Raw genomic sequence first — 25,773 nt, 5'->3', positions numbered from 1 at the left:
TGCCACGCTATCCGCTATACCCGCTATACTGGCTATTCGGCAGAGTTGCCAAGTGGCCCAAGTGTAGACAGTACTTTCGGTAATCGGTACTACCTGGTCCTGGTACTACCGTAGTACTGCAAGGAATGATACCTGGAGAAATCTTATTTCAATTTTCTTTAGGAAATGAAACAATAAAATTTCAATAAAACAAATAATGACTCGAGAAATAGTGACAATTCAATTAGGCCATTATTCTAATTTTATTGGGACACATTGGTGGAATATCCAGGTAAGATGGAAAATCTAACCTCTCCCTTTAAAATCAATGAGCCTTAATAAATAGAAGTAGAAGTCGTATGCGGAATTATTTCTGTCAAAAATAAAGTTAAACTTTTATTTGCAGGAAACTAATTTTTCTTATGATCCTGCAAATCCTTCAGAGATTAATCATGATGTGCTGTATAGAGAAGGGGAAACACAAAAAGTAAGGCTAGAACAGATTAGATTTATTGAAGTTTTTCATTAATTCAACTAAGAGTGTGAATGAAAAATTCATCTATCTTTGTAATTACAAAAGATCAATTTTCGCATAAATGCTGTTCGGATATATGAATAAAGAGTATTTTCAGAAAGGTTCTATGGAAAGAAGTGATATCTTTTATACTAAAAAAGATAAATGAATGTGTGTGTTCATACTCTGGGCAAATTAAATGAAATACCTTATATAATCAATTATTAAGTATCTAGGAAAATATTAACATTTCAGAGAGAAGTTACTTATACACCAAGATTATTAGTCGTAGACTTAAAAGGATCAAATGGATATTTAAATGAACAGGGAACATTGTATGATACATCTAACAGTGGTAGTAATGAACCAATATTATGGGATGATGAAAATTTGGAAGTATCCACTGAATCTGCTATAGCTAAACCAAAATTTATTGAAGACTTGGATAGACCATCAAAGGACTTGGAGGAGCATTTTTATGATCTGGAGAATTCAATTAAAACATGGGCAGACTATCTAATACCAAGATATCATCCTAGAACTCTAAGCTTTATAAAAAAATACAAGCATGAATGCTCAGAACAACCTTTCGATGTATTCACGTATGGCCGTGCTTTATGGAATGAACCCCAATTTGCTGATGATTTTTCAGATAAAATAAGAAAATATGTAGAGGAATGTGATTTTTTGCAAGGATTTCAGGTTTGTAACTACAAATATTACAATTATATTTTAAATTATTATATATTTAATACTATTCTTTTTATATGAAAATTAGATACTTTTAGATTCCACAGATGCTTTTGGTGGGTTAGGATCTTCTTGCATTCAGCATTTGCATGATGAGTATGGAAAAAGCATCATATGCTTTCCTTCTATCAATTATGAAAGCACTGAACCATCTATGAAAAGTCTAGTGAAGGCCATAAATACTGCATTGTCCTGGCAATGCATCTCAGAGAATTCATCTTTGTTTAGTCCACTTTGTGTTGGAGAAAATAGCTTATTTAAATGTGGAAGTCCAAGGAAATTTCAGTATTTGAATTATAATCCAGAATTAAAATATCACAGTAGTGCCCTGCTTGCAACAGCATTGGACACCTTAACTCTGAGATATAGACGTAAAGAGTATTCCAATATTGTCTTATCAGATTTATGCGCAGACTTAAACAAATTAGGCAGAAAAGCAGCAGCTACCAGCCTGACCCTGCCATTTCCTATGATAGAAAAACGAGATTTGATTGATATTTTGGATGATTTTGCAGATAGTGATTCTGCTTTGTGGACCAGTCTAACTCCATTTTGTGATATTAGTTGTGAAAGAAGTATGCAGTGCATTAGTTTACGAGGAGTTCCTGAAGATAGACTAAAAAGGCCACTCTCTGAAGCTAAGAAGCAAATTTCCAAACCAGCCTATAAATGCTCCAGTGTACATGAAATGATGACTTTATTTTTGGCTTGTACTTGTCGTACAACGGCCACTTATCTATCCACAATTGAGTCTGGTTTGAAGATTAAAACGCCCTATCCGAATATTTTTAATACGAATGTAACGGAGAATGGTAATATCGCAGGATGGCCTGTAGGAATCGGTAGGATTTTAAATTTCTCTTAATAATTATTATAATAATATGTCATCATTCATTATCTTAATTCATTTTGTGTAGATGTTAAATCCGTTCCTGTTATGGCTGGAATTCATAGTGGAAGTAGCTTGGGATTGATGTATGAATCGCTCCATGAACAACTGAGAAAAGTGAAAAACATTAAAAAATATCATACATTTTTAGATTCTGGCTTAGAAGAGGATGAATTTAAAGAGTGCCTTGAACATTTACTTGATAGCAAAGAATTGTATGAAGACCATTATGATTGATTATTTAATTTGCTAAAAAATATTATAATTTATTGTACTATTAGTCGTTCGTATCCTTTACAATAAATACTTTTATAACTTAAATATTCTTCCTTCGAATATTTCGCAAAATTGAAAAGATTATTAATTTAAATAATTATGTAAACATATATCAACGGGTATATTTGGAGAATACTTAGAGTAGTGAGGCTTCTGAAAGTGGGTGCGGCGAGACACACCCTGTTTATTAGATGGCACGATTTCGTATTGAACTTCTAGGGTGTGAAGCGCAACTAGTCTCCCGTTAACTTTGAAACAGAAAGGACACATAATTAAAATATTGGTTGAGTAATACTCTTGAAAGCAAACCAACAAGAACTTGTATTTACATAAATATTATCATCTGTTGATTTTTAAAGAAGGTTTAAATATGGGGAAGGAAAAATGATCAACTTTCAGTTTTAAAAGTCCACTATTTATAACTATAGTTTCGTCACAAAATCTGCCAACAACGTATGCAGGAAAATTGAGAAAGAAGAAAAAAGATCATGGGAAATAAAGTAGCTACTTTTTCTGAAGAGCAGTTGGAGGATTATCAGGATTGCACGTTTTTCACGCGTAAGGAAATTTTAAGGTATGCTGAAAGTTCACCAATAATTAAAGTAAACGTTTACTTTGAATGAACTGAAAGGGCATAAGCATGGAATTAGAGAATCTTAAAAAGAAGTTATTACGAAAGTTACAATCAATTATTGGCTTTGATTTTCTTTTTAGAAGTATTGATAATGATCCTTATATTGTTTTTTCGTCGATAGGATATTCAAACGTTTTCGTGAGATGGGAGATCCAGGAATGATACCAAGGGTCATGACATCACAAGATGCATCTACGGTCAGATTGCCATTGTCCTATTTGGCACGAATACCAGAATTAAAGGTATACATATGAATATAATCAATAATACTAAGTAATATACTTTAAATTGTATGTTTGTTAATTTTTCTTAACCAACACCTTACCTGATACTATTTTCAGGAAAATCCGTTTAGACAACGTATTTCGGAGGTTTTTACAAAGGGACAAGAGTCCTCAGGGTATTCAGCAAATGCTGAAGGCATTTGCTTCGAGGAGTTCCTCGAGATGATGTCGGTTTTTTCCGAGCATGCACCTAGAGATTTGAAAGTTTTCTACGCCTTCAGGATCTACGGTAGCTCTTAAGAAACAATAAATATTAGATAAATATAGTTAAGCTCAGAGAATTAAAAATATAGATTTTAGCAGGGCTTATATTCTTACACTCTAGTCAAGGATTTCGTGAGTGTGCGTATCATGCGCTACAAATGACTGTACATTTTTTTACAATGTCATTATGAAAACAGTCTAAGAGCAACATTTAATGGTTATTGTAGAAAGTAAAAATATTAAAAAGAAATATAATTACTTTCCGCGGAAAAGCATAGGGCCAGTGATACCCCCCCCCTCTCTCTCTCTCTCTCTCTCTCTCTCTCTCGGCACAGCATTCTGCATTTTTAGTTAATACTGGACCCTTTATGTGTACATATATTTATACTTTGAAATGGTTTTGATAGCTTCAGTGTTAACGGGAGTCCGTATACCGATATTACAGGGCGAAAACTATTTCGCATGCAGCGTCGTCATTTGTTGACGGATTGTAAAGTTATTACAGGTTTTTGGAAATGCCAGAAGCTTATCTACTAAGTTACGTTAAGACAATTAACAAAAAATGAAAAAAATTTTTGTTTAAATAAATAAATTAACATTATTGAGAAACAACAATTAAATCGCAAAATCCCCCAACGTACTTTACTAGATAATGTTCATACGTTTCCAAAAAGTCCACATAAATGCAAATCCGTCAAGAAATGACGATGCTGCATTTGGAATAAATAATAGAAGAACTTCGTGTTGGCGACTTCCCGAACACGAAATTCTTCTATTATTTATTTCGCATGCAGCATCGTCATTTCTTGACGGATTTGCATTTCTGTCGACTTTTTGGAAACGTAAGAACATTATCTAGTGAAGTACGTTGGGGAATTCTGCGATTTAATTGTTGTTTCTCAATAATGCTAATATATTTATTTAAACAAAACTTTTTTCATTTTTTGTTAATTTTCCTAACGTAACTTAGTAGATAAGCTTCTGGCATTTCCAAAAACCTGTAATAACTTTACAATCCGTCAACAAATAACGAAGCTGCATGTGAAATAGTTTTTGCTCTATAATGTCGGTATACGGATTCCCGTTAAGAGTGATTACATTATGCGACTACACTATATAATTTTTATGAATAGGATAGAAAGTATAGAGAATAATAACAGGCCTTTAGAAATTAAAGACATTCGTCGTTTAAAATATTTAACAAATCAAGTTTATTTTTATGAATCAGTGGTAAATAGTATAGTAATGAATTGAGAAGGAAATAGAATACGCGTTAATGTATTTTTTTTTTAATTGTTGTAGACTTTGACGACGACGGTGTATTGGGACTGAGGGACTTGGAGCACGCTTGTCGCCAGTTGGTACAAGGAGGTTTAAGCACCGAGGAAGTAGACATAGTGTGCAGAAAAATCCTCGAGGAGAGCGACATCGACTGCGACGGTGCTCTGTCGTACCTGGAGTTTGAGCACGTCGTTACTAGAGCCTCAGATTTCATGGCAAATTTTCACATAAGAATTTAATTTATAGAATCTACCTAAAACTGTTAAGTTGTAGATTAACTCTTCGTTACATCTCAATGTGATCAATTGAATTACAATTATCGTAGGTGCACATTGAAAAAACGAACACGCAGCTTATGAAATGCTAAATTCTAAAGTTTATTAACACATTTGGATGTAATAATAGGATGGTGGGACAGAGAATAAAGTTAACGAACTGAATATGTAAATGAGCAACGTTGAACGACGCCCATACGTGTTACAATATGTAAAATGCTTGGGTCACGTAAGTAGTTTCTGTTGAGCAATAGCAGTCGGTAGTGGGCAAGTAACCGGGCCATTCATCCTTGCACTATGAATTTATTTTGAAGGAGAAATAGTATCAGAGCTAGTAAAAATGGAAGTAGCGTATAGGAGAGGTAGAATTTAAAGAGAAAAGAGTTGGAAGAAATATAACAGGTAGGGGGGTGGAGGTAGACGAGCAAAAGAGAGGGGAATGGGGGGATGAGGATATACTGGGGCTAGGAGAGGCGGGAGTCGGACTGCCAGTGGCTTAAAAAGCGGTCGAAATCGGAGATACCGCCCTGTGGCACAGAACGAGAGTCAGTTATAGTCGGCTGGTAACCAAGGCCATCCGGTCAGTTCTCCCCCTTTGCCTCTGTCCTCGGCCGCCATCTTTGTTACCCGAGCCCCTCCATTGCGTCCTTTCGCCGTGTGAGACCCTCGGGGTTCGACCGAAGAGGGTCCGCTCCGCTCTCGAGCATCTTCCCCCTCCCCTCTGAACCGACACGGCCCCAGACAGCAACCTTTTACACTGGCGTAGACACCAGACTTATTTTTTAAACCATCAATCTGGCCTAACGAGCCTATCCCGCTATCGAAAGAACGATTCGACTCTCCCACAACGAAAACTCATTCGCAATTTCATTCTTCATCCTCCATTGCGACTCTCAGACAGTCTCAGCTAGCACACTTTTTAGAATAGTAGCATTTCTTGCAAAGGCGCAGGAATATTTTGTATGCTTAAACGCCGAGATAAATAAAACAGCGCCCTCTTTGCCAAGATGGCCGCCCATTGACTCGATCCAAACGATCACCTCGAATTTTCGAACTCGAGGACATCTCGTTAAGTGGAATAGGTCCAGCAGCAGGTAGCATTTTTGGTTTGGGAAAAGTGGCAAGAACTGGGATTTCATCGCGTGCTGCAGTTTCAGCTACTTTTTTCTTCCGAAGAAGCTACCGAGTTCAATTTTGGGAGTGGAGATAAAAGATTGCGCACACCAGCTTGTTTCAGCATTCTTTGGCGTGGAAGCACTGGAAGCGTTCTGGATACGGGTCCGTGAGGAAGAGATGGAGGGGAGAAATAAGAAGACAGGGTTCGCGGGTGGATGCTGCGGAGGAGGCCTCAACGAGATTTGAAGCTAGCTCTCTCGGGAAGCTCGGCGTGGGCGAGATTCGATTCGGAATCTCCTTGTCCTTCTCTACCATAAAAAACTAACAATGTCACGTAAGACACGCCTTTCCTCGACCGACAATCCCTTTCTAATTATTCCGCTTGCTTCTCGTCGTAAACCGAAAAATCCAATCCCTTTTTACAATGTTCATTCCAGAGTCTTCTTCAACTATTCCCAAACCACCTAGCCTCCTGCGCTAAAGCATTTATCCCTGGTACATTTTTATAAACAATTTGTTAAACGTCTTTTCTCATCAAAAACTTGACCCAATCAATTTGAAAATCTTTTAAACAAAATCTTAAGAATTATCAGAGTTATTCACGATGCACGTGTGTAATATTATGACGACGTCGATGAGGAAAAGTCGAGTGTGACGTAAGAACAAATGGCACATACATAGACGTATGTATACATCATTTGAGCGATTATTCGCAAATTTTCAAGGCGCAGTCGAGGATCTTGAACCTTCCCAAACCGGACTTGGTTGGATCTGTTATCTCCCTCCTACCCGCTGGTTTGCACAAGTCAGACCTCGTACTTGGCTCTCAAGGAAAAGGTTGAACTTAAATTTACATTCGTGATTCTTCGTTGTTATTATTAAAACTTTTAATATCGACGTTCCATCTTACCCACGTGAAAAATGTACATGCAGACGTATGACAAATGAATCAATGAAAGAGGCAAGAAGAAGAAGAAGAAGAAGTGAAAGAGTATAAAAAGGTAGGGTAAGAAATCCGAAGATAGACGATGAAAAAATGTCAAGGGATGGATAGCGACGAGATATTGAGGAAACCGTAGGGATTGGTGAAGAAATAGGTGGAAATAATATTTGTGGTATTGCGGTGCGAGCGAGCAAGAGTGTTGTTAGGTGTGAGAAAATTATGGGGGAGTTTGACAAGGCTGTTTGACGGAAAGTTGAAACGGTCGAAATAATATTGGCGGGCACATATCGTGATGGTTCATAAGAGGTTCTGGCGTCTACCTCAGAGAGGAGAAGAAGAGGTGAGTGGAAGTTAGTAGGGGGAGGGGGAGGAAGGGTTCGAAGGAGTCGGTTGGCCAACGGAATGTGGCTTGACCGGCCAACCATCCCCCGCCCCCTCCTCCCTCACTCGAGACTCGGTCCAGCAACTGAATCCAACAAGAGTGACCGAGATGCAAGACTGGCCCAACCGCCTTTGCCTCCTAATGGCTTCCATTGGGGTGCTCGAAATATTCTTTCGCTATCTACAGTATCTCCTCCATCCGTAATCGACCACTCTCCTCATTCTCTCCCTTTTCCTCACATACACACTCGATCTCTCTCTTTCTACCACGATTCTGCTCTATTTCCATCTCTGATCTATTCTTCCTCGTCATCTTCCTCCTGGTCTCCTTATTATCCCAATTAAACGTTCTCCGGTATCAAATTCATCTATGCTATAAAGTATATTCCAGTTTTAATTAAATTTGCAGGTCATTTAGATATGTTATTCTTTTATATTCTTACCTTTCCTCGAGTGATCCATTCTTTACAGTCCTCGTCCAATTAGGTACTTTCCAGTTTTTTCAATTCATATTTATCGCAATCTGTAGCATTTCACCCAAGATCAATTTAGCTTGTGCAGGAGCTAGTTACGCGTTGACAAGCCACAGTTCCTTTCATGGAAATGACCAAATGTAGATTATTCAGATATATAGGGAATGATAACAGGCTAGGGAGAGAAAGAGAGAGAGAGAGAGAATCAGGAAGGAGCGTATTTCTGCCTACTTTGAAATTGTAGTAGTAGTCTGGTAGAGCGAGGAGTACTCAAATGAATATTGATTTATCAGCTCCCCATAACGGTGCTGAGTCGGAACGTGTTGGGTCAAGTGGATCTCGCATCATAGGAGCAAAGCTCGTCTAGCCTAGTTATGAAGAGTCAGTGACCTTCCAAAATCACGCGGAGTGATAAACACCGCTAGAGAAACGACCTTTGCTCGACGACAATTAGTCGATAAGCAATAAAGAATCTTTAAATAAACGAATTGTTTCTAAAAGTCTCCTTTTAAATTTCATTTTTTGTTCAAAATTCTAAAAGAAATGGAAATTATAAAATCTCACAATTTTGGTTTTTCGAATAAAATATCGAGCGATTTCCGTCACGGAAACTGATAGATTTTAACCTCGTAGCCACCAATTTTTAGACCCGTCACAGCTACCGCAAACTAGAATTTTCCACACTGAAATTTTTCCCGCGTCATTTCCTCTCAATTATTCACACGTATGCAGAATCATTATTCAGAAACATTTTGCAGCTAATGGCGAAACAAAAGATTATTCACAAATTCATGGAAAAGTGATAATAGAGAAAAGGAAACTGGTAAATCAAGAAATAATCATTTCCGTTCCAAATATAATAAAAGAAAATGTCGTCAGTGATCTTTAGCTCCTGTTGAATTACAAATTTGTGAGAATTGATAACAATGAACAGCAGATAATTTGTATCTCAATTTAAAATGAATTTTTCCCCCAATTCTTATTCTTTTTGTTCTTAGTCAACCTTATTGTTAAAATCGGTTTGTGCTTATAATCTTTTGCGAAAGTTTATAAACTGCTTTGCATATTTTTCGTTTCTTGGAAGATACGCGTGACGGTCGCAAAAGCTACCGTGTATATTTGTCGATACGGGCAACGTGTGTTGTTGTGTAAACAATTGGCACGCCTGTCTCGGCTTGTCACGACTACTCAAGGAGTTTCTCAAATCTACTCAGTTCAAAGCGAAAACAAAACTTGTCTTAAGAAAAATATGGCCGATTTAACCAACAATATTCTAAATAATTCAACTTTGTAATTTTTTCCACGTTGAAAATTTCCTAAAAATCTTGCTCTAGAATATACTTCTTTTTGTTTCTAACTCGAATTATAAATCAATTAAACAATAATTCTAGATTTTGTATATTTTCTAGAACTCCCCAAAAGTCTTGTTTTAAAATTAAAAAAATCATTCATATCTGAAATTAATTAGCGATAATTGATGAACTTTTGGACGTCCCCTAGTTTCCTCTTCATGGATCATCCGTGAAACGTCCAAAATCGCGTAATATTCCTTGGAGAGCTCGCCCTTCGAATGCACGAGACGTTTCTGGAATAAATTTGGGTCTGGCACTCGAGCAGAAAGCTGATCCACCGGCCACGAAGAGTTGCAAAACTTCTTTCGACAGCTCCCTAGCGAGACTCTTTTCTTCTATCGGACACTTTGTAAAAGATAATCAATTGTCGCTGAATGTCATACGAGTCTCCGGACATGAATTGAAGTTGTCAAATCTGATAGAGAAACATCGAATTAAACGAGTACAAAAAAATTAACCAGATACAAACTTAAAAAAACAATCTTATAATAAGATTGTAAAACTACATAGAATGAAAGAGTTGAATGAAAAGAAGAAAAGGAGGAGAATGGAGGAGAAAAAGAAGTCTCGCGAAGAGATACCAAGTCCAGCATGGAGTCGCCACTCGAGGGTACTCAACAAGCCAAACGATTATTAATTTTTCTCCCTTGGTCGTAAGTTTTTATCGCCCACGAGAAGAACTGCTTTATCCTCCCAGGACCTGACTCCTGTTCATCATATCCTGGAGAGAAAGGCATTCCACCTTAAGATTAACGCACTACAAATCGCCCTCGAGAACCGGTAGGGTCTGTGAAGCTCTTGCACTCTCCCCATAAAAATCCTTGACTGAAAGAACAGTTTGCCAAACTCTTGTTAAAAGTAAAAAGAACTTTGTATATTTCCCTCTGCCAATAAACCAATTAATGTTTCTTTCTCTCCTGACTATACATGTATATAATAATCACTCGAAGTCCATGCTAAATACCGATGCAGAGTATTACTGGTTTTCTCTCTGAACCGGGTCATTTCCTGCTCGGCGAAAATTGAAGAAAATGGAAGATCACGGTGGATGAGAGTTTTCTGGCGAGACTGAAGGGAGGTTCGAGGGGGGGGGGGGGGAATGGAGAGCGAGGCTGGCTGAGGCTGAGGAGCTCCATCTGCATAACCGGTATATGGAGAGGCAGAGGCAGACAACGGCAATGGCGAGCAAAGGTAAAGGTAAAGGCAAAGAGGCAGCCAAGTCCCAGCGATGTCCGAGGCACGTTCGAGCCTCGTGTCCTCGGTAGTATATATACGTTATATGTATTGCTTGCTCGGCCGCGCGCGGCGCAAAGTGTGGATCGGCGGAATCGGCCAGGACGAGACGGCGAATCATTGCGGGGGGGGGGGGGTAGAGAAGATGAGAAGAAGTGGATTGTGGAAGGGGGGAGGAGAGAGAGAGAGAGAGAGAGAGAGAGAGAGAGACAAGACGGAACCGAAGCCTTTCCTCTCGATGGGGGAACCAGAAGATTTGCCTCGTGTGGGAAGAAGTTGCTGGGTCGAACGAGGAGCCACTGTGAGATTCAGCAGAGTAATGCTTACGAGAGAGATACGAATACTCGGATAGAGGAAAGGATAAATAGATTCTACGGATAGATACAAAATGGTAGGGGGTATACCATATGCACGAGCTCTTTGATAGAACGAGCAAAGAGAGATTGATACAAATGCATTATTTTGTACAATGAAAATATATTGATCGAAGATCGAGGAGAGAATAAAACAGAGTTAAGAGAACTGCAGGAAGAAAAAGGTGGATGTATCGGAGAAGACTGGAACAAAAAAAACAGGATGAGTTGAAAGCAGAGGAACGAAGAGTCTGGATAGGGAAAGAACGACAGGAATGAAGAAGGATTTAGGGTGAAGTGTTCGGAGGGAGGGGGATATTTGGTCCAAGGGAGAATTTTTGAAGGGGAACTTGCGTAGAAGGGAGATCGAGGATTTTTGGTTGATAGGGAATTAGAGGAGATCGGGGGGAGGAGCGTCGGATCGAGGAAAGAGGGGATAAGAAGCGTTTATAGTAGAGGAAACTCTTTGGTTAAGAGAGAAAAAGGAAGAGCGGAGGAAAGCGTAGGCGCGAGTACTCGCTGACGATGACATCATCGACACTCACTCGCCCTGCCGAGTCATTCCCTGTCTCAGCCAATGGTCACCTTTCAACTTCATAAACGTCACACATGACTGAATTTTCTTCGACGAAGCCACGAAGAATGGTTCGTTCCATTTTCACCATAAGATTAACCGATTTATATTTTTTGCACCTGAAAATGTATTATTATTCTAGTAATTTTATGGTTTCCTCATCAAGAGATTGCTTGCAAGAAGCATTCTTATTTTTATTAAAATTGCGCCCGACGAGGAAAATAATTTGGAAAAAATCTTGATAAGTTTAAACCTACCGCGTGAGATTTCAAGCTCGGCCTGCTTGATTATCTGCCGCTTGGTGATTTCAATGGGCAGCTTGCCGCAACCGCAATGTCTGCTGCCCCTCGGTCCAATATCCTCCATCCTCCATCGCCATTTCCAGAAGCAGCACGCAACTTCCAATCAATTTAATCGTGCTGCTATACCAAATCTCGACTCATCCCAAAGTGCGAGCTTAACGAGTCTCTTCCATGTCCCCTAGGATTAAGAGAAAACTTAAAGTCGACAATTTACAAGCTCCTTTTGTTCATGGAAATTTCGAAGGTCGAGTGATTTTTCATTGGCAAAGATGGATAGAAATTTCCATGAGAGGTATAATATAAGATTGTAGGTAAGAGGAATGGACTGTGCGAGATTAGAGGGAGTTTTTGAGAGATCAGGGCCAGATTTGAAAAGGTCCATCGTTATTTAAGTCTTTGTTCGCTGGAGTTGGGATCATTAACGGAAAAGGCCCAGGAAATGGAAGGACTCCGGATCGAAGCCCTACCTGCTCTGTATAATCAATGGACTATTTGAGAAAAAAATCTTAAGCTTCCCAAATTGCTGAGAAATCCCACGTCGTCCAGGAATGGCCGTTGTCGTTAGGGTTATTCGAGGAAAATGGCGGTCGAGCGTTGGTTGCTTCAACGATTAACAAAATTGCAGATGACGAAGAGACGCGTGTTTATCGAAGGCTGGTATTGGACGAAGATGGATCGTCGTTGCCGAAGAACGCGCGTCTCCAGATTCTGGAATGGTGGAAACGACACTTTGGTAATTTATCGAGTTAGAGTTGCGCGCAGACAGTTGGAGCAGGTAGCTTGATGCTTTGGAAATGTTAAATTCGAAGGAGCCGCTTTCGACGGTTGTGCAGAGGCGGTTACCAGGACGAGGACTATAGAAATCGCTTCGCACCTGCCTGAGAGGTAAAAAGGAAAGCTTGGAACCCCCGTGTAGTCCAAGAACCGAAACTTCATAGTCCTCTCTCGCCCCTTCTGCCGCCACTTGGGACTCTTCGTGTTTTTCTTGTGGGGTTAAACGCCATCTTCTCTCTCTCGGCTCAGGTGGACCGGCCCCAACAACTTCCAGCCTCAACTTGGTCCGTTACGGTTTTCCGCCATCTTGCCAATCCCTCTCTTTCCCAAATTTATCCTCCACAATTTCTTCCTTCTTCTCGCCTCGGTCTCCACTAGCCGAGTATATAGGAATAGGACGACGCGTAGCCCCAAGGTTTCCGCGGCAAAAGTGCAGCCGCAATTACGCGCGTTCATCCTTTCTTGCCCACCACGCTCAATTGTTATTGGCCACATTACCGAGCTAAACAGCGATCTTAACTGGCAACGAACCATTAAAGACCCCTTTGAAATCAGGCTTGAAGCGTAAGAAAGACTTTCACACCTTTGCCATCTTTTTGTCTCAATTATTTCCCGCGCAAAAGTTTTGGGCCAAAAAACCTTGGGCGTTTGTTCAGGCACGACCAATCGATTAAAGATATTCTAATCAGTTTCTTGCATCTCTCGGTCGCTTTCTGGGATCCCTTAATGGTCCTTTTCTTTCAAATGGAATAATGTATATGAATGTCTAAGTCTCTGGACTTTTAAAATGGTCTTTTCTGTTTATGGTAGGGGGCGAGGGGTCTCGCAGTCTGACACTCGGTTCGTGTGAAATAAAAAGTCAGGTGTGCGCTAGTGGAAAACGGAAGAAAGAGCGAAGCAAGGACGATGTACATCCGGCGGAAGTCGAAGGGCATCGGCTCGTGACGCCAACGCCTGCGTGCCAGAGCCATCAGCCATGGATTAGCCTTATACCTGGACAGTCACAAACCGAGCGAGACTGCTAGGAGGATATAACTGTACCGATCTTCTCCATCCCAAGAATCCCAACCCCTCGAATTCATAATGCAGGGATCACTCCCGACTACTTTTCCACCTTTTCTCCCTTTTCCCTTTCCTTCATGGACTTTTCCAAAGCCTATTTCTTAAATTCTGCGTCTCATTATTTATCCAACCAGCCTTGCACAGTCTCACCTCGCATTCCCTCGTATCGAAACTTCGGCAGCTAGACTGAAAGGAATATGAGGAAACTCAAGTTAATCGTTCTGGCTATAGTGGGAGATGTAGAGGCTGAAGTGAAATTTTCCAAATACTTATTTCAGGAAATATGTCTCGGTCCATTCAAGTTTCAAGCTCTCCACTGGTCGAAACATTGTGCGCGCATCCAACGCCAATTAAGGAGGCATGTGTGGCTGCGTGTCGTAATTTTCAGTGGTCGGAGCACGAGCATCCGGGTTAAAGTATCGTTCAATGAGCGACCATTGCGTACGGAGCAAGGGGTTTGACTCTTCGCTCTCGATTCTCCGTACCAGCAACGCCCACCTTTCCACGCAGTCGATATCCGTTCGCCAATTCATTTGAAATTAACCTCTCGTGGTGATTTCGGATAATCGATGAAACAAACTCGTTTTCACCGAGCGAGAAGCTGCAGACTTCTACAGAAATCCGCTCCATTGGTACAGCGAGCAAAGAAAATGGCGTCGGTGTGCGTAATCTCGTGGACCTAAAAAATTCAGCAATTAGAATACTGGAGCGTGTAGAGGTTGTAGGAAAAAACTTGGGACTTGGGATGATTATTTGTCGTTTCGTGGCATTGGAATAATGAAGTTGGCGCGTTGGACGATATTGTGGTGGCTCGGACGGGATTTCTGCCGGAGGCTGTACGCTGTAAGCGAGAGCGGCGGAAAAGGGAGAGCAGGAGACACGTGGAGTCGTGCAAAACGTGCAGAAGGTCCCGGTGGGTGAGCGTTGAAGAAGGATGGAACGAGGGAGGGAGGTAGAAAGGTATTGGTAAGGGGAGAGATATATATATAAGAGGGGGGAGGGGGGAAGAGAAAGAGAACCGGAGATCGGTAGAGGGGTCATTGGTTGTTCCGAGCTGAACGTATGGGAATCGTTATGGACCGACTATAGTCGTTGGAATGCATCCTTTTTTTTCCTTTTTGTGTCTCCCCGTCTACCTGACGGACCGCCGCCGCCACCGCCGCCACCGCCGTTCTCTTCGACGCACCGGCACCGTCGTCGACCCAAACCAGCAAGAAGGGGCTGGCACGTAAGTAAAAGGACGCAGACTATACTCTCGTCTCTCCATCTTACAACAGACAGAGATACCTCATTTGAGAGCAAGACGAGAGCAAAGATGCTGCCCAACCTCCGAAGCCAAAAATTCACCTCCTCCTATTCCATTTTAACCCAAAGGGAGGACCTGCAAAGTTAAATCCAATGTATGTTCGAACGAGCGTTAAGAACTTAGAGCGAAATTTTCAACATTGAAAACATCAAAACGAACTTCTGGAGTTCCAAGTTGTTATTCTTTTTTTTTTTTTGTTTTTTTTTTCAATTATAGAAGAGCCGGGCGAGAGTTTGAGAACTTTCGGTGTGTTTCAAGGAGATCCAATATGTTTGGGAGAGGGACGAAGACGGCTTGAGAAAGGAGAGGAAACGTGGGAGAGAGAAAGAGAGAGAAGAAGGATTTCAGGCAGAGAGAGCACCGAGGCACACGTAGAGGAGAGTACACGAAGACTAGGTAGGTAAGCAGGTAGGGGCGACGGAAAGGGGAGAGAGAAAGAGAGAACGGAGTCTTTTATGGGAGAAGAGCGAGCGAGAGAGAGGGAGAGTCAAGGGGGGAAGGGAGGATCAACGACTGAGAGACGTCGTACGTTCGCATCGGTGACGTCATCCGGCTGGTTTGAACGCACCAATCGCAAAGCAAAATCCTCGAGGAGAATAGTGGTGGTTGTCGACTTTGAAGAAGGGGCCAAGAAAGGTGCGTGCGGTACGGTCGTAGAGCGCGGGGCCAGTTGATCAGTGAGTGCGGTAGTGATCTCATCGCAAGCTCGTCCAGGTGTAATTTTCTTCCCTAACATCCTTATATCCTCCTCCCTTTTCTATCGTAACCTCATTCCTTACATTTCCGTCCAGCCAACCTGTTAAAAGTAGACCCTCTCTGTGCACTGGTTCTTCGTAATATTTTCGGAGTTTTCTTCAATTTTTACTTTATCCTCGACGACCTCTTCAGGTATGAACTCTTACTTTTCGGCCAATATCTCGTTTTTTTCTAGAGATTTCTGGTCCTACTCTCATCCGGTCCACCTAACCTTGCTCGAGTATCCTGCCACCATCTGTAATTACGAATTCGGACAAAAATGAGACTTTAAGTTTTTCTATTGTTTTGTTAAATTTTTCAACGATTACGTCGATTTTACCGCCATTTTAAAGCATCCGAGACCTCTCAATCAGGAAGAGATCGTTGAAACATGTTTGAACGGGTTTTCTTACCTCGATTAGGCCCCTTCTCTCAACCGTTTTCGGGCTTTTTCCGTTACGCACGTAGATTCAGTCGATAAAACATTCTTTTTTACCGATCGGGTTTACTACCTACTTGCTGCTTTTTCCCGCGCTTTACCTTACAGTTCGCGTGCGAATTTCCGTAGATCACTCTCCTAGCAACAGGTTATCCAGCCGTTTCTTCAGCAACGGCTAAATTCCTTCGCGTTTCCTGCTGAATTTATTCACCTTACTCGTCTAGAATCATTAAACTGCGCTCGCTACTGTGTGAAAAGCACCATTGCTACAACCATTTTCATTACCATTATCAACGTTCGGGTACACTCGGTATTAATCGCCAACGTTACAAAATCAAAGTCAAAGCAACGTTCGAGGTTACCGTTAATGTTCCATGTCGAAGGTATCCTTGACGTGACCCGTATTCACCAATTTTTAAGTTATTTGTATTTTTCTAGAGTTTAGTAGAGCAGTTTTCGATGTCATCGGAGGACTGATAAACGCGTTTTTGTTCCACACATTAATGTAATGCGTCATTTACCTGGCTGACGTATCCTCATCTGACTTTGAATAACGTGCGTATTATGTATGAATTAGCACGCAAACCAGCCACAAACCGTTTAACCGGCTCAGCATTTTCCATTCCGAACATTCAAAGCTGCCAGTAAAACAACTGGCATTTTATTAGGATAGTCGTTTATACATTTTTTCAGTGAATTTTGTGGAGGTAATTTTTTCCTTTTCTACTTTTTTCAGTAGACAAAATTGTGATTATGAAAATAAAATCATCGCGAATTATCGTGGCATTGTAGAATACAAAATTTATAAATCATGTACAAATGGTATTGTAATGAGAAAATAGATTACCTCGGGTTCAAGGTCATCTTTGTTATACGAGACTGTTTATAGTGTTTACGTATCATTTTCGGTTCGTGGCGTATTATGACTCAAAGGTTCGTTATCGAAATTCAAACTTGGCTCCCAAGCTTGTAATAATGACTAGAATTTTAGGATTTCGTCGTTACGATTCATCGAGAAAGGATTAGAAAAAGTGAGTGAGAAATAGAGGCAGAAAAATTCAAAAGCCCCTACTTAATTTTTGCAAATCGAAAAAACGTATCTAACTTCAGCGATATCTCTCAGTTTTAGCGAGTCTTTGGTAAAATAAAATAAATCCACCTCGATAAGTACTAAAGCGATAATGGTCGTACACACGCAGATATACTATATTAGCCCGTGACAATCTCGCTTACTCACACCAGTTGTATTTACCCAAGAAATTTTACGGAAAAGTGGACTCAGCGAGGAGGCAAATATCGTGTACAGTTGAGAATCACCGTTCGAGTATTCGAGTAAAAATATCATTTGAAAATTAATGTTGGAGAGACATCTGTGCTCTTGGCCAGTGTGGATCTGAAACTCGGCGAGTGATTGGCGGGAATCAAATGACGAAATGGCCGTTGAAGCGCGATAGAAACTTATAGCTATTTGATAACCGAACGGTCAATAAAACGTATCGTCCAAAGACCTGCTTTCAGTACGTTAATTTCAAGCTTGTTCTCTTATTTAATAGTAATCTAAATTTTTAGATTTATTGTCCCTCACAACGAACGACTGCTTGCAAATCTCTTCAGGTATTTATCGGAAAATTTCAATCTATTTTCATTTCCACGTTCGAGTATCGACAACGCTCACCTGACAAATAAACGAATCGAAGGCTGGCTTATCGTGTGAGATAGATATGTGTTATACTATAAGTAGATATGTTTGTCGTGCGAGTACGTGACGGTAATTTGCGATTCGGATAAATCGCTGTGCTTCGCTCGAGAGCAACGAGAGCCACATGGCATTATTATAAATAATTGAAACCACGGAATGCAGGAGATAGACTCGCTTGATTCTTGACGTAACATTGGTGAGATAAGGTATAGTTATTACTTTCCCTCACAGATACTTACGAAACGTTTCACACGTCAACTGTAAATTAACCAACATTTGTCTCACCGCTTTCAATTAATCACAGCTAAATTACTGCTAAAATCTTAATCGTATCGTTTCAATACTAATTTCTCTTCAGATAATTGCCATGGTTAACTGTGCATGAATCGATAAAGTGCTTAAATCGCTACAACTTTTTGCTCGTCTTGGAAACTGAATAAATTGACCAAGAGAAAAGAATCACTCGATCTTACCTTGAAAAAATGCGTTCTACCGAGTAAATTGGACAAGACGGTTATCTTAAGAAATATAACGAATGTTTGATTGAATATTGTTGGATAAAAGAATCAAGCGAGTACTTGGATAATGATTTTGTATGTAAGAGGAGGAACTACAGAGAGACGAGGAAAGAAAGAGTGTTCGCATAATGTAGGCCTCCGTTATAAGGTACTTTCACTCTGAAATGTCAATGGCTCTCTCTGTCTTTTTTTTTTTTTTGCTTTTCACTCTTCTCACGACTGACATATAAATTAGTCCTGGCGACGTCACAAGTGATTTTTGTTTCAGGCACGAACAGAAAGCTTTAGTTCCGTCGAGGGAAGAAGATGGCGCAAGAGGAATGGCAGAGAATCAATTTTATTATTATCACGCTGGAAATCTGAAGATCTTGGCGCGGACATTTTCTTTGGTTATCTAGCTGTATGAGTTTTATACTACATCATAAAGCTAGGTTACCGGAGTTAAGTTCCTCGCCATATCAACTCCAACGATCTATTCTCTCCCCACCTCCTTCCTTTTTGTGCAGCGCTACACGCTTCAGTGAAAATAAAGTATACTCGGCAATGGGATCTCGCGCACCCGTGAAGATGGACTTCGTTCATTTGGTATAAATAGAAAATATATTTTATTCCTGATTGTAATTAAACTGCGACAATATAGATTAAGATAAAAAGTAGTTTTTATTCTATACAATCCAATCAAATAAAATGTAATCAGCTTGAGATATTGTTCTATCGTAATTATATTGCCATTTTCATTTTCGTGATTCACTGTATTTGCGCACGATTCTCATTCTGCAATCGAATAAAAATAAAATGCGAAGCTTAACTATAATTTAATCGCTTATTTCTCAACGCGTTTACGTTGACTGGATTTTGTAATTTATTCACCGTTAATGCTGGGAATTTATATAATAGTAAGAGTTTCTGCTTGTAAATTAAAGCTACTAGTTTTCCTTGAAAATTTTGAGGTCGAGCCTTGAAAAGCAGAAACTCGATTGCTGTCGACCTTGATACGAGGCACAGGCCTAACGTGTACATTTTGACGCATGGCTCCATGGTATCTTTAAAAATAACACTTCCATTGATATATATTTATTTGATTTATTCGTTAAATGTAAGAAATAGAATATAAGTTTCGTTATGCGTTAGTGTTGGTAAGTTAAAGCTGAAATCAAATTATTCGAGCAAAAAGAAGTGCTTCAGAGGATTGAATTTATTAGGAGAATGTATATTCTTCTCGTACTTGCGGAGGTAATACTCTTTTTAGGCACCGACACACTTCGTGACGATCGCTGTTCCCACAGCACAGTTGAAGAGCTTGGCCAACTGCATGCATGTGTATTACAATGAAACCACCTTGAAGGGCGGATGTCTCGCTTGAGGTACTTGGAATGACATCGATACGAATATTTGGATGGAATATATGTACACGATTTACTCAACTCTTCTATTTTGCACCACCCCAGCTAAACATATATATTATAAAGTATATCTATAAATAAATATTTGTCAGTAAGCTCCATGTAATGTTTTAACAAAATAAACCTTTGAACTCTCATGTTAAAAATTGTATATACTTTAATCTTGCTTTACTTTATTATAAAAAGAATTATCATATAATCTATCTTAACAATGTTATTGAATTTCAACCTAACTTTATCTTATTGTCATCAAATCAATTATATAAAGTTGTAAATTCGATTAAAATTAATAACATTCGTAATTTATTATTGCATTGAGTTCAGATGCTTATTATGATAAAATATTATTGGACCAGGAAATATGCACAATGAACAAAATTACTGTAATCTCGGTCGATAAGACTAATACGATGATAAAAAAAACAACAGCAGCAGATGTCTTAAATATCTTCTGTTGATAGTTATTTTTAAATTTCAAAGCTCTTTCAAGTTCCAGCTAACGTTACAGAGGGCACCACAAGACAGTCTCGAAATATACTGACTGAAATTTCACTGATGGTAAAAATCGCTGTGTTTTATGTGTGTATGTATAATTCTTTTTTAACTTCTCTCCATTCAAATAGGTCCAAAAATAGTAAAATCAATAAAAGTATAAATAAAATTTTAGAAATATTATCTTTTAACAAATGAAATTCTTACATCATTTACTTTAATGCTTAAATAATTTAGCGCAATTCTTTATTCATTTATGAAAAAATCATATTTTGTTTAATGTTTCTGAATTAAAATTATAATCATCATTATATTGAAGTTTAATTTGAAAAGCACATTATTGTTATTGCATATTTTACTACATGTCAAATAGTCCAATGTGTATAGAATTCAATTAATTATGAATTTCATGAATTTTGTACCGTAATGTAAAATAATAGTAACAAATGTTCAAGAAGCAAAGAAATAGAAGAAATGTGCATTTTTGGAATATTCGCGATAGAGCTGGTTCTAGAACAAACGAATCATTCCATATAAAAGTCGGAAGTACTACGTTCGTATAATGAGTTTCGAAAAAATTTTATTCACCCCATTTGGATATAAATAATCTTATAAAACTCTATTTAGCAAAACTCGCAATTAAATGCTTCTAATTGATAGTTCTGATTCAAATATAATAGTTTATTTCAAGAAAATTTGTAATTTTAGATATTAATATCATCGGAAGTTAGCAGTATTCGACTCCAGGAAACTTCTAGAATATTCCAGAATGTTCTAGAAATCGCAGCGGTATATAAAGCAGGGAAGTTGCCGGCACGCTGCTTTTCTGTCTGAATCAATTGAGTGTGTGTTGTCGACTTTCAACTTTTATCAATCTATTAACACAGAACGAAGGTGCGTATTTTGTAGCTTAATTTTCACCTATAATCATTCTGCTATATTAAAATCAAGTGAAAATGCATAATCAATCAGTTATTTTATACTTATAACTTGCATAAAATTTAACGTTAGTTCTTCCTTGCACGTGTCAAAATAATAAGATAAAGTTTTTAGTGATATCGGTTATGTTCTTGTCATCAAATTTGATTCTTTTAAAATAATTTATAAATTAGTTTTAAATACAAAAACTGTCATAATTAAGGAAAAAAATTAATGGGGTGTAAACTAATATTTTGAGGAATATGTTTCCTACTTATGTACATATATGTTAATAATTTTTTGAAATTTCAGATGCCAGAGAAAATGGAAACCAACACAGAGGTTGAAACCTTTGCCTTCCAGGCTGAGATTGCTCAACTTATGTCATTGATCATCAATACCTTCTATTCCAACAAAGAAATCTTTCTCAGAGAATTGATTTCCAACTCCAGTGATGCTTTGGACAAAATCCGTTACGAATCTTTAACGGACCCATCAAAGCTTGATAGTGGAAAGGAATTGTATATCAAGATTATCCCTAACAAGAATGATGGAACATTGACCATTATTGATACCGGTATAGGTATGACCAAAACTGACTTGGTAAACAACCTTGGTACAATTGCCAAGTCTGGTACAAAAGCTTTCATGGAAGCTCTTCAAGCTGGTGCAGACATATCCATGATTGGCCAGTTTGGTGTGGGTTTCTATTCTGCTTACTTGGTTGCTGACAAAGTCACTGTGGTTTCAAAGCACAATGATGATGAGCAATATTTATGGGAATCCAGTGCAGGAGGTTCCTTCACTGTTAGAGTAGACAATGGTGAGCCACTGGGTCGTGGAACAAAAATTATTCTCCACATCAAAGAAGATCAGACTGAATATCTAGAAGAGAGTAAAATCAAGGAAATTGTCAAGAAACACTCTCAATTCATTGGCTATCCAATCAAATTGGTTGTCCAGAAGGAGCGTGAGAAGGAGCTAAGCGACGATGAGGCAGAAGCTGAGGAGGAGAAGAAAGAAGAGGAAAAGGAAGAAGATGGTAAACCAAAAGTAGAAGATGTTGGTGAGGATGAAGAAGAAGAAGATAAAGATAAGAAAAAGAAGAAGAAGAAAACAATTAAAGAGAAGTACTCTGAAGATGAGGAACTGAACAAAACTAAGCCTATCTGGACCAGAAATCCAGATGACATTACTCAGGAAGAGTATGGTGAATTCTACAAATCATTAACCAATGATTGGGAAGACCATCTAGCTGTAAAACATTTCTCTGTAGAAGGGCAACTGGAATTTAGGGCTTTACTGTTTGTGCCAAGACGCATGCCCTTTGATTTGTTTGAAAATAAGAAAAGGAAAAATAACATCAAATTGTACGTAAGAAGGGTATTCATCATGGACAATTGCGAGGAACTGATTCCAGAATATCTGAACTTCATGAAGGGAGTTGTAGACAGCGAGGACTTGCCACTAAATATTTCTCGTGAAATGTTGCAGCAAAACAAGATCCTTAAAGTAATCCGCAAAAATCTTGTCAAGAAATGCTTAGAGCTGTTTGAAGAGCTTACAGAAGACAAAGAAAACTATAAGAAGTTCTATGACCAATTTAGCAAGAACATCAAACTAGGTATCCATGAGGATAGTTCTAACCGTAGCAAATTGGCTGATCTTCTTAGATTCCACACCTCCGCATCTGGAGATGAAGCATGCTCTCTAAAGGACTATGTTGGTAGAATGAAGGAAAATCAGAAGCACATCTACTTCATCACTGGAGAAAGCAAGGATCAAGTAGCCAACAGCTCATTTGTTGAACGTGTAAAGAAACGCGGATTTGAAGTCGTTTACATGACAGAGCCTATCGATGAATATGTAGTCCAACAGATGAAAGAGTTTGATGGAAAGCAGCTGGTATCTGTAACAAAGGAAGGTTTGGAACTACCAGAGGATGAAGAAGAAAAGAAAAAGAGAGAAGAGGATAAAGCTAAGTTTGAAAATCTTTGCAAGGTTATGAAGAATATCCTTGATAGCAAAGTAGAAAAGGTTGTTGTATCCAACCGATTAGTAGATTCCCCTTGCTGCATCGTAACCTCCCAATACGGTTGGACGGCAAACATGGAGAGGATCATGAAGGCACAAGCACTTAGAGACACTAGCACTATGGGATATATGGCTGCTAAGAAACATCTGGAAATTAATCCTGACCATGCTATTGTTGAAACTCTTAGAGAAAAAGCTGAAGCTGACAAAAATGATAAGGCTGTTAAGGACTTAGTAATTCTTTTATTTGAAACCGCCCTTCTCTCGTCAGGATTTACTCTCGATGAGCCACAAGTGCATGCTTCTAGAATCTATAGAATGATAAAGCTTGGCTTAGGTATTGATGAAGAGGAGCCTGCTCCAGAGGAAAAACCTGCTGAGGATGTAACACCAATTGAAGTTGATGCAGAGGATGCATCTCGAATGGAAGAAGTTGATTAAACACATCTGTCTATTCGTTTAAGTTTATAATTACATAAAGACTGGTAAAAATAAAAAAGTTTTAAGCGGTTTTGTAATATAATAGTATTAATTAATTTATCATTCCTAATTGTATTCCCAATACCAAATATTTTCTCCTGTAAGTTTAAACATTAAATGTTTTAATAAACTTATTATTAGATCATATATTGAATTTTTATTAGTTACAAAAATCAATCTTCAACTCCTGTCTATCTTAGAAAGTAAGTTGAATTATGAAAAGATAATTATTATTTTAGTATACAAGTACTTGAAGCAAGTTATTTATTTCAGCATTTACAAATTAATTTCCATTTACCTATTCCAACATCTAAACTTATAACTGATAAAGAAAGTGTTCTGGAAATAATTAGCTGTTTAAAATTGTCAAAAAAGCGCGCTGAGGTCGGAGAAGCGCCATCTACTTATGAAAGTCTATTTCTCTCTCTTGAATTAATACAGGTCAATACACGTCTCTCTTTTGCCTTTCATATAATTCAGACGGGTTTACCCAGTCAGTTCCGAACTTCTAGAAAATTATTTTAAGTAGAAATTTTTATTTAACTTCGATCAAGAGAATGATGGCAAGCAACGGGTGGAAGGTCAGCGAAAAAATAAAATATTTTAGTATTACCTATTTATTTCATATCATATTCCTAAAATGATTATCAATCAGTTGTATAATTGTAACTAAAACTTGTTTACATAGGTTAGGGAGTATTTTTTTTAAGCGATCTATGGTTGGTCTCGGCTATACTTTATAAATATAATGGTGAAATAAAAAAGAAACTAATTCTTTGATATAGATTTCTTGGATTAATGTACAATTACATAATGTTAATTTGTTTACATAGGTTAGGAATGATTTTTTTACAGGTAGTAAAACCACGCATTCCTATGATAAAATTTCGTTACGGAGGAATTAACAGAGGTGAAGAATTAATTGCAAAATGAAACAATAGTGCTACTTGTTCTTTATATTGAGGAATTTTAATTTTAAATATTTCAAATTGGTTAGCAGTCACTGGTGCAGCGGCTGCGCCATCAATCAAGTCAGGAACGTCGAAGGTTCAGCAAGGAAATGGAGGTGCAACAGGGCCCAATGTTACTATTTTACCAACTATAGACGATATATATCTACCTCCTAGATTCCAGAGAAGACCCTTGGATGATCGAGAGATTGAATATATCAATGTAAGATTCATAATATTCGTTAAATACATTCCGCTTCTCTGTATTTTCCACAACTTCTCTTTTCCAGAAAATTCCGTCGGCAAATAAAATAGATCGCGAGAAAACCTCCATTTTATTTGCCATGCTTTGTAATATTCCTTAATTGACAAAATCCATTTTGGACCAATTAAAAATTATTCATTTTTTGAATTTGTTTCGATGAAATTATTGAGAAATCGGACAAATTAAAGTAAGCTTAACAATTTTTACGAAAAATCATTTAATTCTCTCTAAATATTTTTTCTAGAAAATTTTTTATAAACGTTTAAAGTACTTAAATCAGATCGATAATCCTGCTTCACTTTAAAGCCCTTTCCCTCGAAATTGCATAATTTGTGAAACCTGGTGAAACCTAGCAAACTTAGATCCATCTATATCTTTAAAAAGTGAGCAGTATATGAAATATAATTAATGCAAAAGAGAACATTCTAATGAATGAATAACCGTAAGAAGAATAAAACGTTTATATAAATAAAACGAAAGATTATATTTTTTGTGGAGAAATTTTTAATATCCTTATGTATAAGGATCGTCCTAACAATTAAAAACAAATTTTTTACAGAATTTAAATTTTAATGGAAATTCCGAAGGCATCGAATAAGCAATAAAATACCTTTTGTTTGGGTTAATTTGTGTTTCTTAGAATTACAAAGTTTTTGTCGAACTAATGTTGCTTTTTATCATTTTTCAGCGTGGCGGACCGGAATAAAAGTGCTTATAGGTTTCAACGAATTTAGGTCATCGAGAACATTGAATTCTATTTACCAATCAATTAATATACAATGTATTACATAAATAAATAAAATCGCAAATGATCTAGTCCCGTCGAAAAATATCTACTCTTACTCATAAAACTGACAAGGTCACTCGACTATGACATTGCCCGAG

At 38.3% G+C, this 25,773-nt stretch overlaps 4 protein-coding genes and 1 long non-coding RNA gene across 6 annotated transcripts; 4 read left to right on the top strand and 1 right to left on the bottom strand.

The window, feature by feature from the left end:
* The first annotated feature begins 43 nt into the window (after positions 1 to 43).
* Positions 44 to 2,453, top strand: mst (misato mitochondrial distribution and morphology regulator). The gene is made up of 5 exons (XM_066731356.1): positions 44 to 271; positions 386 to 466; positions 749 to 1,195; positions 1,272 to 2,085; positions 2,161 to 2,453. The coding sequence occupies exons 1-5, from the start codon at positions 197 to 199 to the stop codon at positions 2,367 to 2,369; spliced, it is 1,626 nt and encodes a 541-aa protein (XP_066587453.1). The 5' UTR covers positions 44 to 196; the 3' UTR covers positions 2,370 to 2,453.
* A 132-nt stretch (positions 2,454 to 2,585) lies between these two features.
* LOC136776044 (calcium and integrin-binding family member 3-like) lies at positions 2,586 to 6,057 on the top strand. The gene is made up of 4 exons (XM_066731366.1): positions 2,586 to 2,982; positions 3,164 to 3,284; positions 3,384 to 3,555; positions 4,833 to 6,057. The coding sequence occupies exons 1-4, from the start codon at positions 2,897 to 2,899 to the stop codon at positions 5,048 to 5,050; spliced, it is 597 nt and encodes a 198-aa protein (XP_066587463.1). The 5' UTR covers positions 2,586 to 2,896; the 3' UTR covers positions 5,051 to 6,057.
* Positions 6,058 to 11,075: 5,018 nt separating this feature from the next.
* LOC136776360 (uncharacterized) lies at positions 11,076 to 13,066 on the bottom strand. The gene is made up of 3 exons (XR_010823057.1): positions 12,281 to 13,066; positions 11,769 to 11,991; positions 11,076 to 11,630 (listed from the first exon to the last, which is right to left on the bottom strand). It is a non-coding gene; the product is annotated as an uncharacterized lncRNA (long non-coding RNA).
* Positions 13,067 to 20,977: 7,911 nt separating this feature from the next.
* On the top strand, positions 20,978 to 23,820 carry Hsp83 (Heat shock protein 83). The gene is made up of 2 exons (XM_066732143.1): positions 20,978 to 21,135; positions 21,472 to 23,820. The coding sequence occupies exon 2, from the start codon at positions 21,472 to 21,474 to the stop codon at positions 23,632 to 23,634; it is 2,163 nt and encodes a 720-aa protein (XP_066588240.1). The 5' UTR covers positions 20,978 to 21,135; the 3' UTR covers positions 23,635 to 23,820.
* A 289-nt stretch (positions 23,821 to 24,109) lies between these two features.
* On the top strand, positions 24,110 to 25,718 carry LOC136776514 (alpha-ketoglutarate dehydrogenase component 4). 2 transcript variants are annotated; one of them, XM_066732091.1, is made up of 4 exons: positions 24,110 to 24,254; positions 24,529 to 24,583; positions 24,674 to 24,846; positions 25,577 to 25,718. In XM_066732091.1, exons 1-4 carry the CDS (start codon positions 24,231 to 24,233, stop codon positions 25,592 to 25,594), a joined length of 270 nt encoding a protein of 89 aa, XP_066588188.1. In that variant the 5' UTR covers positions 24,110 to 24,230; the 3' UTR covers positions 25,595 to 25,718. The 2 variants fall into 2 exon arrangements, with proteins under 2 accessions (XP_066588188.1, XP_066588187.1); XM_066732090.1 differs by having other exon boundaries at positions 24,671 to 24,846.
* Positions 25,719 to 25,773: the final 55 nt, after the last annotated feature.

Source organism: Prorops nasuta, unplaced genomic scaffold (genome assembly GCF_024137725.1).
Source record: "Prorops nasuta isolate Cenicafe-Biocafe unplaced genomic scaffold, Cenicafe_Pnas_1.2 PNAS00009, whole genome shotgun sequence".
In the NCBI taxonomy this organism is placed as follows: domain Eukaryota; kingdom Metazoa; phylum Arthropoda; class Insecta; order Hymenoptera; family Bethylidae; genus Prorops; species Prorops nasuta.
Note: the sequence above shows the minus strand (reverse complement) of the source record. Positions and strands in the feature narration are given on the sequence as shown.